This window comes from Petaurus breviceps, unplaced genomic scaffold (assembly GCF_028583685.1).
Source record: "Petaurus breviceps papuanus isolate PSGF00001 unplaced genomic scaffold, PetGlider_PUasm1.0 151, whole genome shotgun sequence".
Lineage (NCBI taxonomy): Eukaryota > Metazoa > Chordata > Mammalia > Diprotodontia > Petauridae > Petaurus > Petaurus breviceps.
In genome coordinates, this window is record NW_027185712.1 from 14,464,193 (window position 1) to 14,481,245 (window position 17,053).

General features: G+C 37.5%; 1 protein-coding gene across 3 annotated transcripts in view; it reads right to left on the minus strand.

Moving 5' to 3' along the window:
• The window catches only part of KIAA1328 (KIAA1328 ortholog), a 512,616-nt gene that overhangs the window by 273,760 nt on the left and 221,803 nt on the right, over nt 1–17,053 (minus strand). For all 3 annotated transcript variants that reach the window (XM_069075688.1, XM_069075694.1, XM_069075679.1), the window contains exon 6: nt 12,730–12,863. In XM_069075688.1, the coding sequence (XP_068931789.1) occupies nt 12,730–12,863 (134 nt within the window). The remainder of the gene's footprint in view (nt 1–12,729; nt 12,864–17,053) is intronic.

The following is a 17,053-nucleotide window of genomic DNA, read 5'->3' on the forward strand; positions in this document are numbered from 1 at the left end:
ACTTAATATAGGGAGGGAGATAAAGCATTATCTGTTATCTCCATTCCTAAATCTAAGTTTGGGGATCTTTTAGCATTATAAATTATTGAGGAGACCAAGGAGAAAAGAAGGAAAAAAGAAAGAGGGGAACCTGCCTCATCCATTGGTCAACCATCAAATTTATCATATAGCATATAGAAACATGGCTTTTATATCTTGGGCTAGGTTATTTGATATCTCCTTATACATACATTCCCATACCTACAGGGAAACACTCTGACATAGACAGCCATTATCACAAAAGTGTCATTAAAACTGTCCACAACTTATGTGCATGACTTAACTAATAACTTTTCTGAGTCAGTCTTTAAACTTTAATGCATGTTCTATAGGTACAGTAAAAAGATTAATATTTACTCAGGTCTTTTGTTCAATATTTCATTGGAGTGTCCTCTATTGAGGAAATGGATCAGTAACTAGGTCCAGATGACTAAAAATAAAATGTCCCTACAGGATGCTGAACAAATAAAGAGAAACTCAATCCCCTAGGAATAGACATGTAACATTTATATGAAATAAATAATGATATTATAGAATGGGTGTGCATGTAGTTGCACAGTAAAACTTAAGTTATTCAGCTACTGGTAATTCTCTAAAAAAATTACATTTTTGACAGATAGTCTTCAACCATAGCTTTATTATAGGCTTATACACTATTTGCCATCAAAGTCAATAATAACACAATATTTTATTTTAAATGTAAAACAGCATTTGATAGCATGCAGCGTCACTGGTACCCTTTTCACGTAACACAGCACTTTGAGCTGTGGTCTTCTATAATTAACACAGCTTGCCCTTTCCAGGCCTGCATGACATATAAGTTGACATCATCTGTGTAACTGTTGCACCATACCTGATACTGTGAACTCTGTGGAAATGTTCATACCACTCATGGCTTATAGTGAAGTCCATCAGGCTTTTTCCTTATTAAAAATGTTCCCTTCTTTCTAAGAAACCATTTTATCTTTACTCTTTTAGAAAAAGTTTCTCTGTTTAAAAAATAATTATCGAATCAAACTTGATCAGTTACATTTCCAGTCTGATTCCGATTTTTGAGAGAAGAGCAAGCATGCCAAACTTGTATCTTTGGGGCTTTGGGCTGCATGCAATGACTTTTTTTGTAGCAGACTTACTTTCCTAATTGTTTGGCTGAGGTTAAAAAATTAAAATTACTTCACCTTCCCTGGAGCTTGCACTGGCTAGGCAGTAGAATATAGGTAAAATGAGCCCAGGATTAAAAATTCATGCCAGGTGACCCACATGCAGATAATCCAAAAGTGACCATTATAGTCTCACTGTTTTGGAGGTAAGGGGCAGAAATGAAGGCTAGACCCTTGGACTATCCTACATGTGAATCTGTTACAAAGAAGGCCTAAATCCAACATTAAATCCCTTTAAAAAGGATCCATCTTGATGCCAATGTGTTTGCTGTCCTTGGAACAATTTTGTGATGCTTCAGATATAATTTCCTTTATCACATTCATACATGTCAGCAGCAGTACCTCTGCTTCTCATTCTTTGGCTATTGCAATTGTCACATTGTATCTTTCACAGTCAACAATATTACAATCAATTAGTACAATAGATAAAGTAGCTCCAGAAAATGCCTATGATGTTACCATTAGGAACACCTACTGTCTCTGACGTGGCTCCATAAAGCAGGGATTTGGAAATTACTAAGAGGACTCTCACTCTTTTAGTCACCTGAACCAAAGACACAACAACAGCTGTCATTAAGAATTTTCTTAACTATAAAAGAAACATAATGATCTTTTCTAGTCAGAGGTGATGTTGCTTCTCATGCTTAAAAGTACTCCTCATACATGATATTCTATCTCCTACCTCCCTGCTTTTTCATACTGTTCCTCATACCTGGAAGGTGCTTCCTTTTCACCTCTGTTTCCAACCTCTCAGAAACCCTAGCTTCCTTCAGATGTCCTACTCATGTCATCTCCTATTATGTGAAGGGGGGGGAGTTTTGTTTTCCTTTTAAGCTCAAAATTAAGGCATCATATATCATAACATCATAATAATATATAAAATAACAAAAACTAATAAGAACATCATAAGAACAGTAGTGCCCACAAATACATATAGCAATAGTGGGAAGAGTGGGCAAACAGAATTCACTCACAGATAGTTACATACAAGGGAACAAGTATATCTCTTACCAGTGTCTGACCCCTTTCTTCTTCCTTCTCTAACCAACACAGCCATACAATTGTTTGGGAAATCTGTTGTCAGCATGTAGTGACTTTTGATTCAGAGGACCTAGATTTAAATATCACTTCTGATGTGTGACCTTGAACAAGTCACTTAACTTCACTGGGCCTCAGTTTTCTTATCTATAAAATGAAGGAGTTGGACTACAAGTACCATGAGATTCCTTTTCTAAATCTCCATTCCCATGAGCCTCTCTTTTCACTGGCCCTTTTCACTCTCTTTTCAGAAAGGCTCTGAGAAAGTATTTATCACTGTAGTATAGAAAGAAAGGTTACATCCTAGTACCTCTATTGCTATTGATATCATGTAGGCATTTTCTGTTCCATAGGCTTCATAGATGGTCATGGTGAAATTATCTAACAAAGTAGATGTGATATGCCCTGCAGGAAAGCCTTTTTGACACTTCCATATCAGCCCTTCCTGTAATACAGCATAGAGCTTGAATGATACATTAAAGGTATACTTTCATATCTTGAAAGACCATAATAACCTCATGAAATTCCACAAACATTATTAAGTGATAATACAAGTCAGTATTGTAGGTACTAAAGGAATAGTAAAAAATGAGTAAGAAATGATCCATGCCCTAAATCCTAGCAGGGGAGATGTCAATCAACGAACAATTGTTTATTAAGTGCTCTCAGATAGCATGCTAAATTCTGGGGATTCAAGGTCTATCATCAAACAGCCCATGCCTTCCACTCTAATGAAGGAGAAAATACATGGATACATGCAAAGTAGACATGAGGTAAACTTAGAGGGGAGGCACTAGTAACTGGTGGAGACAAGAAAGGTCTCCAGTAATAAATGGTACTTGGACTGATTCTTCAAGGAAACCTGGGATTCCGTGGAGGTGAGAAGGGAGAGAACTGTGAGTTGAAAGCACGAAGCATCTTGTGTGAGAAACAATAAGCATGACAGTATGACTCGGCTACAGAGGGAGCTAGGCAGCACAATGGATTAAGCATTGGGCATGGGAAATGGACCAAAGTTCAAATCCAGCCTCAAATCCTGCCTATTTATGTGACCCTGAGCAAGTCACTTAACCACTGTCTGCCTCAATCTCCTCAGATGTAAAATGATAGTAATAGCATCTACCTCACAGAATTATTGTGAAGATCAAATAAGATGTAAAGCATTTGTAAAGCACTTGGCACATAAGTGCCTAATACATGGTTATTCCTTCCCTTTCTTCCCCCTCCTCCACAGATGGCAAAGTGGGAAAGAATATGTAGGGAGATGGGAGCTTTAAATACCAAAGGGAGGAATTTATATGTGATCTAGAAGTGGTAAGGAGTCACTGGATTTTATCAAGTAGGGGAGTAATATGGTCAGATGTGCTTTAGGAAAATTACTGTTGACTGTGGGGAGATTAGATTGGAGTGGGGAAAGACTTGTAGTAGACACACCAATTAAGATTCTCTTCAATAGTTCAGAGAGGAAGCAATGAGGAACTAAGCAATCCTGGTGCCTGTGTGAATGGAAAGATGTGGATATGCACAAGACATATTACAGGCATAGAAATAACAGGATTTATCTGTTGAGTGACAAGTCAAGGATAACACTGAGGTTGTAAAGGGTAACCTGAAAGATGATGGTGCTCTTCACTGGAGCAAGAAAGTTCAGAAAAGGGGAGGTTGGGGGAAAGGGTAAAGAACTGAGTTCAGTTTTGCATGTTTTGAACTTGAGATACCTATGGGATTATCCAGTTTGAAATGTCAATAAGCAGTTAGTGATATGTCACTAGACCTTAGGACTAAGGCTAACATATATAAATTTGGGAGCTTCTACGATAGTTAATGAAACCACCAAGTAAGAGAGTAGATAGGAAAAGAGAAAAGGGTACAGGACAGAGCTCTAGGATATACCCACAGTTACTGTGGATGATTATCTGCAAAGGAGACTAAGAAGTAATGGTCAAACAATTGGAGGATAACCAAGAGATAAGAGGCTCATGGAAATCCAGAGAGAATATCCAGGAGGAGAAAGTAATAAACAATGTCTCAAAGGCAGAAGATAGGTAAAGAAAGATGGGAAACAAGAAAAGGGCATTAGATTTGTTCATTATGAGTTCACTTGTTAGGTAGGTATACAATTAACCATAATAATGCATGGTAAACTATGCTAAGTATTAGTCAGCTACCAAGCATTTATTAAGCACTCTACTATGTGAGAATACAACGAAATGCCTAAGGTACATAAGAGATGAAAACAAAGTGCAATGAGAGCTCTGAGGGAAAAAAAAATATTTCTGGATTACTCTATCAAATCATGCATAGAGGTGAGGATCTAAAAGTCAATCTGGATCACAGGTGAGGGGTTCCCTCAAGACCCAATTCAAGAGCTACCACCTTCAAGAAGTCTTTTCTAATTCCCTAACTGGAAGCTTTCTCTTTCACCACAGTGCCTAGCTATAAGCATTTAATAAATGCTTTCTGATCAGATGACTTCATATTTCTAACAAAACACTGTCTTTATCTCTCCTTTTGCGCTTAACATATACATCCTTGTACCATAGTTACTTGAATTAACATTCCATTTCCTGACCCCCAAACCAGTCCTGCTTCAAATTAGACTATAAACTCCTTTATGGTAGGATCTATATATTGTTTTAGTTTTGTATGTATGCCCAGTGCCCAGGCACAGGTCCAAATGCACACAGCAGGCAATGAATAAATATTTATCAAATTATTTTGTTAAATTATTAAGTGTTAAATATTTTGTTTCTATGAGACAATAAGAAAGCATGAGCTTGTGGCTAGAATTCTAGTCAATAGATCAGGAAACCTGGGTCCAGTCCTGGTTAGACCCCAATTGCCTACGTGATCTTAAACAACTTTTCTGAGGCTCACTGTTTGCTTATCTGAAAAATTAAGGAGCTGGGTCAGATAATTTCTGAGGTCCTTTCTATTTCTAGCAATTTACAAATCCATAAATAGAGGAAGGGTAAACACAGAAATGTTTTACCATGTAGAGAATTGATAGAATTCACATTAGATGACCATGATATTGTCATTAAAGTCAGAAGTGAGGGCAGGTGTTGTGAATAAGGGGACTAGAAGCAGGGATGATGCCTTAAGCAAAACAGAAAAGATTTAGGACAGTCACTTTGGATTAAGCTAGAGGGAGTCAATAAAAGGTGAATAAAACAACTGTGCTAAAGCAATGAGGGCCCAGGTGAAGTGAGAGTACATAAGTTTCTTGTGTGACTTTCTAAAGAAATACTAAGTGACCTCAGAAAAGACTAGAAGGATGAGGATAGTGAAAGTTACTTAGAATTAATGATTAGTAGTTAAAGAATGGCAAAACATAAACGAGTGATATATTCAAGGGTGGAAGCAAGTGTATCATTAAAATGGATGATTTTGGAGGTAAAGACTGGCTAATATGATTTGTCAGTTGTATCAACCATTAGGTAACTACAAAGATTATAAAATTAAGTGATAATCTTTTACTTATTAAGTACAAATTGGCATCTGTAGACTTAGGAGAACCTCAAAACTGTCATGGTTGCTTTTCTTCATTCTCAAAGAGGACCAAAATGACATCATTATGTTGGAGTTGAGGTAAATGTGCGTGACTGTTGTTGATTAAACCAATATGACCTCAGAAGGCTCTACCACAGGTCAGGCACAAATAGAGATGTCTCTAAATTCACACATCTCACACTTCTTTTGAGGTACTGCAACACTCCTTCGCTCACAGAGCACAGTGCTTTCCTTGATGTGGGTATGCCATGCTGGCTGGTGCTTTGCCAGTGTCTCTCATGTCTTACAGTCCATTCCACAGGTCTTCAGAGAGACCCTAAGAGTGACCATTCATTGATTTTTCTGACGTTCATGTGAAAACTTAATTTGTGTGAGCTCTCTGTAAAACTGTATTTGAGGCAAACACATGTTTGGCATTTGAACAACATGGCCAGCCCATCACAACTATGCTCTCTGCAGAAGAGTTTGAATGCTTGGCAGTTTGCCTCATGAAAGCACCTCAATACCTTAACTTGACAGGTGAGCTTCAGGATCTTCCTAAGACAATTCAAATGGAAGTGATTGTTTCCTGGCATGGCACTGGTAGATTGTCCAGGTTTCACAGGCACACAACATGAAGTCAGCACAATGGCCATGTAGGCCTTCAGTTAGGTAGGCAGTCTAATTCCTCTTCTCTCAAACCCTTTTCTTAGGAGCCTTTCAAACATTGAGCTAACTCTGGCAATGAGTGCATCTATGTGTACATCCCTGGAAAGTATACTGCTAAGGTAAATGAACTTATCCACAGTATTCAATATTTCTCCATTTGCTATAATCAATGGTTCTACATATGGATGGTGTGGTGCTGGCTGGTGAAGAATCTGTGTATCTTGGTGTTATTAAGCCAAAATTAGCACAAGCAGCAGTGAATCAATCCATATTTTATTGCATCTTAGCCTCAGAGGCTGTACTCAGTGCACAATTATCTGCAAACAAACAAACAAAAATTACACAGCGATTCTCCCTCCACTTTAGTCTTGACTTGTAGCCTTTTCAAGTTAAATAATTTCTTGTCATTGCAATAGCTAACTTTGATGCTGTCTTCATCCTCATTGAAGGCATCTGACAACACTGATGAAAACATCATGCTAACTGGTGTCTGGGAAAGTGCAAGAGCATCATCCATTATCCAGAAGTCATGCAAGCATGCCATGGTGGTACTGGCATACAAAACTAATGAACTTCTCTGGGCAACCAAATTTTGTCATAATTTTCCACAAGCCCTGATGACTGACAGTATCAAAGGCCTTGATCAGATCAATGAATGTTGTATACAAACCTCTGTTCTATTCCTGGAATTTCTCTTGGAGTTACCTAGCAGCAAACATCATATGGACCGTTCTTGGACCTTTATGAAACCACACTGGCTCTTAGGTAGGCAACCATCTTCCAGGTAAAAGATTAGCCTCTGGGGTGGCTAGGTGGCTAAGTGAATAGATCATGGGCTCTGGCGTCAGGTGGACCTGAGTTCAAATCCTCCACTTCACACTTACTGTGACCTTGGGCAAGTCACTTAACCCCAATTGCAAGAATCTTGCCAACAATGATTAAGAGAGAAACCCTCCCCACCCTATCCCACCTCCATGATTATCAAAGACTAGAAGAATGGTTTTTGAAGGTTATTGAAGGTTACCTAAAATTAATGACTAGTAGTAAAAGAATGACAAAACATAAAGGGAGTGAAAGATCTAAGGATGGAGGCAAGTATGTCATTAAAATGGATGATTTGGGAAGTAAAGGCCACCTAAAATGATTTGTCAGTTGTGTCAACCATTGGGTAACTACTAAGACTATAGAATTAAGTGATTTTTTTTAAGTTCTGTACTGTCAATGATAATCTTTGATTTATTAAGCACAAATTAGCATCTGTAGACTTAAGAGAACATTAAAATTGGAAGATATTTAGGAATCACCTATTTTAATGTTTTCCAATCATCAATCCATGAACCAGCAGTTTTCTGTAACTAATTTTATTTGTTATAAAATTTTTATTACCAAAGGTCTTAAAAACCTTTTTTTAAATGACTACTAATTTCTGCATCTTAGGCCTCCTACTGCCAGCTCCCTCTTTCTTCTCACCTAAAGGTTCTCAGACACTGAGTTAATGAGAGGGTCTACAGTAGAAGCTGCAGATGGTGAACAGCCAATGGAAAAGAGTTTATATTTTTTACTGGTTCTCAGTAGAGCAGGGGCATTAATCTAGTACAATCTTTTCTATCTACACCAGCCAGTCAGTTCAGTGTTAAATGCCTTCAAAATCAAAATAAGAACAACAAGCTTCACAGCCATATCTCTGTATGCTGCTTGAAAGAGTACACCAGCTGAAAGTATCCATGGAAACAGTAAGGGAATAGGAGGTGGCCCTGAAACTCAATATTCCACATGGCTATAAGTACCACATAACAATAAAAAATAATGCCCCTGATACTGAGAGGATTAAAATGACCCAGGAATTAAGATGTTATTCCTAGCAAAGGGAAAAAAAAACATAGCACAAACAACTTTTGTCCAAAATGTTAGGAAAAATATGTAACAGATGATCCAATAAGAAAGTGGAAGAGTTCCATGAACAAAAAGTCTGTCATGACATCAAAGGCCATCTTCAGATCTGGAGAATGAGTGCTAATGAAGCGATAATACCCACTTCCACAGTCCACAACCTCCATTTTCTCCCAGAGGTCAAAGGGATCCAGAGAAAATGGCAACAGCACCCTCGAGATTCCTTTAGTCTACCTTCCAAGACAGGCAAGCAAAGGAGTTGCCAAAAGGTGATGCTATAAAGTTTCTAACAACCTGAAGTATGGATTACAGTTAGAGACAGAAAAGAATAGCAAGGCCTAAGCCTAACATGCATGTCAATACTTTTACAATGAAAGGGAAACTGCCTCTCAGACTGCCGCCTTGGCTTTTCCTCAACACACAAAGTCCTGAAGGAATGTGCCACAAACTTATCAAAAGGAAGGGGGCTTTGTCAATGAGACAATGGGAGAATTTTAAATTTCTTGGGTTACACGGGAAAAACACTCAAGGCACCAAAAACATGAGTCTGAACCAGTTCATTCATCTAGTCAACAAAGCCAGAATGACAGGGACTGAAGAGCGCACTGACTTTAGAGATTGGAAGCCCGAGGCTCAAACACCACTTTGGAAACTTCCTAGCTCTGTGGCCATCAGCAAGTCACTTAACTTTTCTGAACCTCAGTTTCTTCATCTATAAAATGAATATAATAGTATCTCCAGTCCATACTTCACAAGATTATGAAGCTAAATTAAACAGCTATGAATTGTATGTTGTTACATGTTTTGTGAGTGAAGGCCAGATCTCTTAAAACTTTGCTAGCATGGAGAAGAAAACAGGGACTCTTACAGCTGAAAAGGACTTCTCCAGAATCTAAAGTATAAAACCCTTCCAAAGTAAAGAAATGATAGAGTAAATCCAAGACTTATTTACCAAAGTGTGTGTTTGGGGGTGGAGAGGAAAGGGTACAGGGAGAAGTTGGGGATTTTAGGTTGAGATCCAGAAATAAGATGAAAAATGATACAAGGTTTAGAGAAAATCAAAGATAAAAATTCCCCTAGGAAGGTTTCCTTTTGTTGGAAATGAAAGAAATAGAAATAGATATGATATATACCCCAAACAGAGGCAAAATCTTAAGTCAGAACACTGCTGGTGAATTGTGGGTGAAACGTGAATATGAAACAACCTATACAACCTAATCTGAGCTAGATGGCAACCAACTTTAGGCAGAAAAAATAAGTAAGACCTTCAAAGTCAAATGAATGCTTCATGAACAATAAACAGCTACCATTTCCATCTCAAAATCTGTAAATTAGTTTGTTGCTGCTGTTGTTGCTGTTTTGTTTTTTTTAAGGGCAAATAACTTGCTTAGGAAATCAATGGAATTTTACATATATCTGATCCATTGCTATTCACTGAGAGAAACAACAGCTCCAAAATCTGCCCCCATTTGCCTGCAACTAAAGTCTCTGGTCCAATCAGTTCAAAGTCTGTGTTTTTCATCTGGAGACAAAAGATAGGGTGTATCTATCACCTTTTGGAAACAAAGGCCAGCAAAAGCCAGATAGATCTCTATCATTCTTGATGCTTTCCCCAAAATAACTTTCTTGGAAAAGAAGTTTCAGAATGACCTCGGCGCCAGCAATGAGAACATGTTCAATTCACCCTTTTCCATGGAGAAGGAAAAGAAGCCCTCCTCATCGAAGTTCAGAGAAGCTTTTCAACAAAAGTGGAAATACTGACAATACAGCTGTTTTCTAAGCTGGAATTGATTTGGAGATTCTTTTGACCTAGTCCCTAAAGGAAATAGTTACTTCTGCTTGCTTCTAGAAGGCAAGTAGGTCAGTTGTCAGTGAATGACAACACACTCTTTAACTTCCAACTGCATTTCCATAGCACTAGGACTGAGTCTGAATACACCAAACACTTTCTAAGGACAGGACTTTTGTCTTAAACACTCAAAGTGACAACTCAGAGACTAAGACCCCACTAATTTGCTATGCCAGTGCTTCGGAGGTCTCTCTGGGCACATAAGGGCTAGGCCAGGGGAGCACATTCTCTGGCAGTTCCTACCAAGTTGGCAGGGATGTAAGTACAGGCTCAGCAACCATCTAACTATTGCATAAGGACCACAGTGCTTGAGTTCAGGAAGCCAGCCACCATTCTAGCCAGAAGAAAATGCATTTTCCACCATCAGCCACTCACAAAAACTACAGTAAACAATTATAGAGGATATGATATTACCAGGATGGGAAGGAATATCTTCACCACTGAAAAATGTGAGTTACTTAAACCCAAAAGCATCGCCCCTTTTTGAAACATGTATTTCCCACACATGTGGCTTTGGTTGTTACTGGTGCACAAAAAGCTAACATTGTCACTACTAGGGTAGCAGCTGATTATCTGTTCACTGTTCCCCATTTGTAGATTATGGGGAAGTATGAACAAATAGAAAGGGATTAAGAGGGCATTCTGAGGCGCATTAACAACTATAAATCAGTCCCTAGTCAAACTTACCAAGAAATTACTAGCTTAAACATAGCCCATGGTAACTGAAGGGTATACTTCCTGCTCTCCAATTAGGGGAAAAAAGGGGTTAGACTTCCATATGTAGATGTCGTTGGAGCCCCCTAGTGACTATTTATTGCCACTACATTTACAATGTAAATTTACGATGTAAATGTTACAGGAAAAAATCATATCTAAAATAGGCCCTAAATCTCCACTTCATACTACATGAGATGCGTGGTAATGTAGTTTAAGGGAAATACTGGGGAAAAAGTCAAGAATAGGACTCCCTCCCAGATCTTCTTCCAGAACCTCTGAAGAGTCTGATCAGAAATAACTTACCTAAATAACAGCCCTGTTCAATGTGGTTGACAAGTGCAAAGTAGTTCCAGAGATAACAAAAACAAGTTTGAGACCTGTCTCCCTCCCTTTTATGATGACACAGGTTTTTATGCAGTAAGGACGCAAGAAAATTTCATAAGAAAATTTAGACTCAACTTACACACCCCTAGAAATATAACACTTCCCTTAAAAATTTTGGGAAGAACATTTCCTATTTGAAATATATCATTTTAAAGAAGTGGGCTGTAGTACTAAAGCAGCTGTATTCTAAAGTCTGACCTTTAAAAAATGATATCCATTCAAAGAAGAGAAAAATAGTACACCATCCCTACCATAGTATGTCATCAATTTTAAAAACTTAACTCCAGCATGTATACACTTTAAAATATTAATCAATTGGGGTGGCCAGGTAGCACAGTGAGTAAAAGCACCAGCTCCAGTGTCGGGATGACCTGGGGATCTAATCTGGGCTCAGATACTTAGCAACACCCAGAAATAACTGGCCATGTAACCTTGAGCAAGTTACTTAACCCCAATTGCTTTAAAATATATATAAATCAATATCAACTCACAATATAATTTTTAAAAATCTAAGTTTCTATTTTTGTACATTTTATAATATATCACATGTTCATTATAAAGACTTTAGAGATACAATGTGTTCCAGGGGATAGTAGCTTGTAGTCAGGAAGACCTGGGTTTAAGCTTTGTCTTCAACCCCTAAGAGTGTAACTAACCATGGACAAATCACTTTGGACCAGGTAACTCCCTCAGATTTCTAATTGCATAAGAACTGTAAGTTGTAGAAGTTATCAATACAGCAGCAATGGAGGCAGTTTCCCAACTGGGATTTTCACTCAAACAAAGCCACATGTCTAGGACCTTATTTGTTCCTAAAAGGTAAAAGCTGTATGATGTGTTTGTTTTGCAAAATAAAACCATGAAGAGAGGAGAGACATTTAAAAATACAACATAGTTATAAAATGTATATACATAGATACTCTCCAATATTTCTATGTGTAAATACATATTTATCTTTTAAAATAGCTAGGAACTTAAATATTTAAATTAAAAACCCTTACATAAGTTGTACCATCTCATTTCAAATAGTTTTGAAATATAAAGATGACTTTGGTAACAAGACTTAGAGTAATATATAATTGTTTTTCATAAGAACACACAGAAAAAAACAACACACCTGATCTTTCTCATTAAGCAACAAAGCTATTTTTTGTTTGTTTTGGTTTTTCCCAGTTTGTGCTGTGATCAAATCTCACCTAGAAGCTTCCTGCACCAATCTGTAGACTGCATTAAGTAATTGTGCTGACCTGTGGACACTGGAGAAGGAAAGTGAAGAGGAGAGAAGAGAGAGGGGAAAGAGCAAAGAAGAGGGTGGAGCAAGGGGGCAGAAAGAGGAGAGAGAAAAAAGGGAAAGGAGAGGAAAGAGAGAGGGGAAAGAGAGGGGGGAGGGGCACTTCTACAATGAAAGCTTAATGTGTTCATTCTATTCCAGCACCTTGCTGTTCTCACCATCAAAGACAAGAAAACAAATGGAGAACAATTCTTGCTTACCTCTTGTTGCTGCTCCCTCACTTTACCGGCGTGGAGCTCTGAGAGGGACAGGGAGAGCTTCTCCTGCTGTTCGGAAAGGTATTTCTGATAAAGACTCAGAAGTTCCTGGCACTCTCTATACTGTTGCTGCAGGGGTAAAATAGCAAGTTAAGGAAAAAAAAACTTTCCAGTCTCACCTTGAGATTATTCTTCCTTTTGCAGAAGAGACCCTACAAACAAAGTACAGATGGATGATTATGTGGGTAGTTTAAAATAAAAAATCAGTATATCCAAAAAAATTATTGGCAATGAATTGAGCAATGATATCCCATTCGAAGAGACTCCCCCCCCAATTTTCAAATACACAAAAACAAAGGCAAGTTTAATGGGGTAAAGGTGGTTATAATTATTTCCTAAATTATATACCATAAAACTTCAATTCAACAAGTATTTATTAATCATTTTGAAACATGTGCCAGGAACTATGCTAGGCATTGGAGATTTTAAAAAATAATAAAACAGTCCCTATTCTTGAGGAGTTTAAATTTTACCATGAGAAAACACAAACAAAAAAAAGGGGGGAGGACTTATTTAATTATAAAAACCAGTCAAGTCAACATTTCATTTTTAAACTTTAGGGCATAGAGTTGCTTGTCTAGGTACCCACTCAGATCATTACATTCATTTATTAATTAAAAAAAACACACACATTGCCTCCACACACAATTCTCTGGCCCCTTCAAACTTGGAAGATGTTCAACAGATGGAGCTGCAAGAGTACCTGGCCACCAAGGTCATATCTGTGGGAGGTAGGTGTTTGTGACCAGGAAAGAAATCTGTTCTTCACCTATCATTGTAGTAATTTCTTTCCTAGTCCCTTTTCTTACAGCACATCATTCCTGAATCTCCCCTCTATATTTAATTATGCATACTGCAAGTATAAGACTCATTGTCCAAAGGTATTATTCTGTATAAATACCTTAAAAACAAGTTGTCATGATTAAGGGTTGGAACAGTATTTCTTAAATGTCAAATATAGTGCCTGGTTTCAGTATTCCTTAACATTTTCATGACCTAATCATTGCTTCTGGGCAGGTTCATGTTCTAATCACTTTTGCCAATCATGACTGCATAAATAACTGACTGCTTCATTATTCCCATTATCAACCTTAAAAAAAAAAAAAAGCCAGAAATGGCTTGTAGAAGAGAAGTCGCTTTTGGTAAGGGGTCAGGTTACTAAGCTTAGAGACTAAATTAATAAGGAGAGCTTGTGGAATACTTTACTCAGCATCTTACAAAAAATAATGGTATAAACAATGGTCTAAATAAGCTAATAGGTTTTCAGAGTCAATCCATCTTAGACCAGCCTGGTTTTACATTTTTGTGCATTTTGTCAGCAAGCTCCAAAAGACTGGAATGATTTGTGGTGGTCTCAGGAGCCTCTGCCAGCTATGATGTATATAAAAGGAATTTTTTATTCCAGCTGTAACCATAGGCAGTAATGTTTATAGAAGGTGAACATATTAGCCTGGACACAGGGTATGAATTTTACTCTCGAAAAAGCCGGTTCAATTATACAGCCTAAGAGTTAAATGTCAGTATTTGAAGACAAATTATAGGCAAATTCATTTAAACCCATGTTATGTGGCAGAATATAAAAACAGACAGTCCTATCTTTATCAATTTTTTATGTCCTTCTTAATTCACCAGATTTCCAAATTCCCCCTTCTACTCCCTCCACCCCAAAGACATAGTAAGATTTCAATTCTTCATATGGACAGCATGATTCATGTTTTTAAAAATATGGGTGAAATGGCTGTATCATTGGTTTTAGGGGTACACTGAAAGAGCAAACAGATCTTTCTTTATTGTGATCCAACGAAAGAAAATGATGCAAATCATAGACATAGTTAAGTCAAACCCAAGTCCAAGTTTTGCACACCCAAAACAAAACACACTAGCATCTAACTCAAGTGAGCAATGCAGCAATCATTGCAAATTCATTCTAGGAAGTAAAGGAAGCTTTTCTTTGAAGTGTCCATGAGGAAGTAGGGCAACCCAGATTTAGAGCCACAAAGACCTCACTTCAAGTCTAACCATTTAGACCTACAGACTGGGGGGAACCCCAAACAAGGCACTTGACTTCTCAGTGTCTTAAATAAGTCTCCAAGAAGAAAAACTGCACAAAGGGTCCCAATCTGCATTGGTAGAGAAATTTTCTTCATCCATGTATAACTGAGAATACATTTAAATTTTATGTGCCAAGCAATGTGCTAAGTGCTAAGAAAACAAATCCAAAGGCAAATGTAGACCCTGTACACAGGAACTTATATGTGAGGCAATCAAAAATATACAGGACTGCAGACCAGGGGTTGATATTTTGTTTCGGAAAGGTAAAGATGGCAAGTAAAGTGAGAAAAGAGTAGATTGACGTGTTTTTTCTAAGATCAGTGACAAAGTTGATTGGATCATCTTTCCAGACTAGAAAGAGGACAATGACTCAAGTCACATAGCAGTTGGTGAAGAAAAGTAGGCAAGCGGAATTCTTCATATCAAGAAAATCACAGGTCTAGCCCCTATTCCTATAAATAAACTATATATAGATATAGATATATATGTGCATATATGTGCAATTTGTTATTAAATATACACCTATGTCTAAACATTTCATTAATTAATTGATAAGAGCTCATGAGGAACGTCCACTTATACATAGCTGCTCCTGAAAGCTCAAAAACTAAAATGCCTTCTGGAAAATGCACAAATAAAGGAAAGAATGAAGAAGGATCTGCACATTACTCCTTTATAATGAATGTATTAAAAAGGGTTTATTAGGCACTAAGTGCCAGGCACTGTTTTAAGCAATGCGAGAGAAAGGAGATCTGGTCTGGGGAGTCATAGCAATGGTGATGTGATTGAAAGAGGAGGGAGAGAGGAAGGAAGGAAGGGAGAGAGGGGAAACTTAAAAATTATAGAAATGTAAGTTATTATTATGTGGAAGAAAGGGAGACTAAAGGTATGGAGGACATGAAGAAAAACTGTGAAGAACAAATTTTGGGTAGGAAGCAATTGAGTATTTCAAGCTAGTGCAATAATCTGGAACAATATAAATAAACCATACCACCAACCTTCTGAAGATACTTAGGTCAGCTCTTAGTTACTAGGACAAATAAGTAACCCAAAGAGGAGGAAAAGATAATAAAAGATAACTGTTTTGTTTTATTCTGTTTTAAATTTATCATTTTTCCCCCTTATTCTTTAGGCTCTTCTTTTTCTCCAACTTTTACCAATGATTTGGTGGCAGAAATGAAAATAAAGCACCAGTTCAAATCCCACTGAAGATCTTCCTGTAGCCCCAGAGACTAAAGTGGGAGTTGTAGAACACTTATTTAAGGCAATATGAGACAGAACTGACCATGCCTTGACCTCTTGCCACAAAAGCAAACTAAAAAAGGCAAAAAAGGTAGTACTCTAATCCTGTTCATACTTTTTTAATTTAATTCAACAAACACTTATTAAGCACAGTCGGTATGCAGAGCACTGTGCTAGGAACCAGAAGAGACAGTTGTTTAGGTAAGTGTGATATGATAGGCAACAGTAATACAAATAACACAGAGTGAGTAAAAAAAGGAAAATACAAATGCCATGGGGAAGCAAGTGTAGGAAAGGTATTACTAAAGGGGGAGTAGAGAATTTAGAAGGGTATCATGGAGGAGGTGGCATCTGAATTGGACTTTAAATGATATAGTAGAGATTTGACAGTGAAAGAGGAAAAGGGCATTATGAACAGTATGAGCAATGTCATTTAAGCAGGAAAATACAGTGTATGCTTAGGAGATTTGGGGACACAAATTTGACAGGAGATATCCTCTCACTGTTCCCTTACTGACCCCATATTAAGTGATAGAAAAGTTATGTAAATTCCCACTTCAGAGACAGAAGTTTTGGCAAAAAAATAGAACTGGTTTACCGTGATCCGCCCTTCTGAGCTTAGAAAAGGATACCTATCTTGCTCTAACTTGTGAAAGCACCCCAAAAGAATCACAGCCAAAACCAGGACCCTAAAACACAAATCAAGTCAAAGGCTAAGTAAACAGAGGAGTTGCTGAGGACCCATCTATTCTATAACTAACAAAAAATAAGAAAATCTTTGTTGAAATTCATGGTCTAGGTTCACAAACTAAAATTTTAACTTTTAATTTAAAAATAATGATTTTTAACTAAGCCAAACCACCCCTCACAAAAATAACAACATTTATCTATATCTATATCTATATCTATATCTATATCTATATCTATATCTATCTATCTATCTATCTATCTATCTATCTATCTATCTATCTAT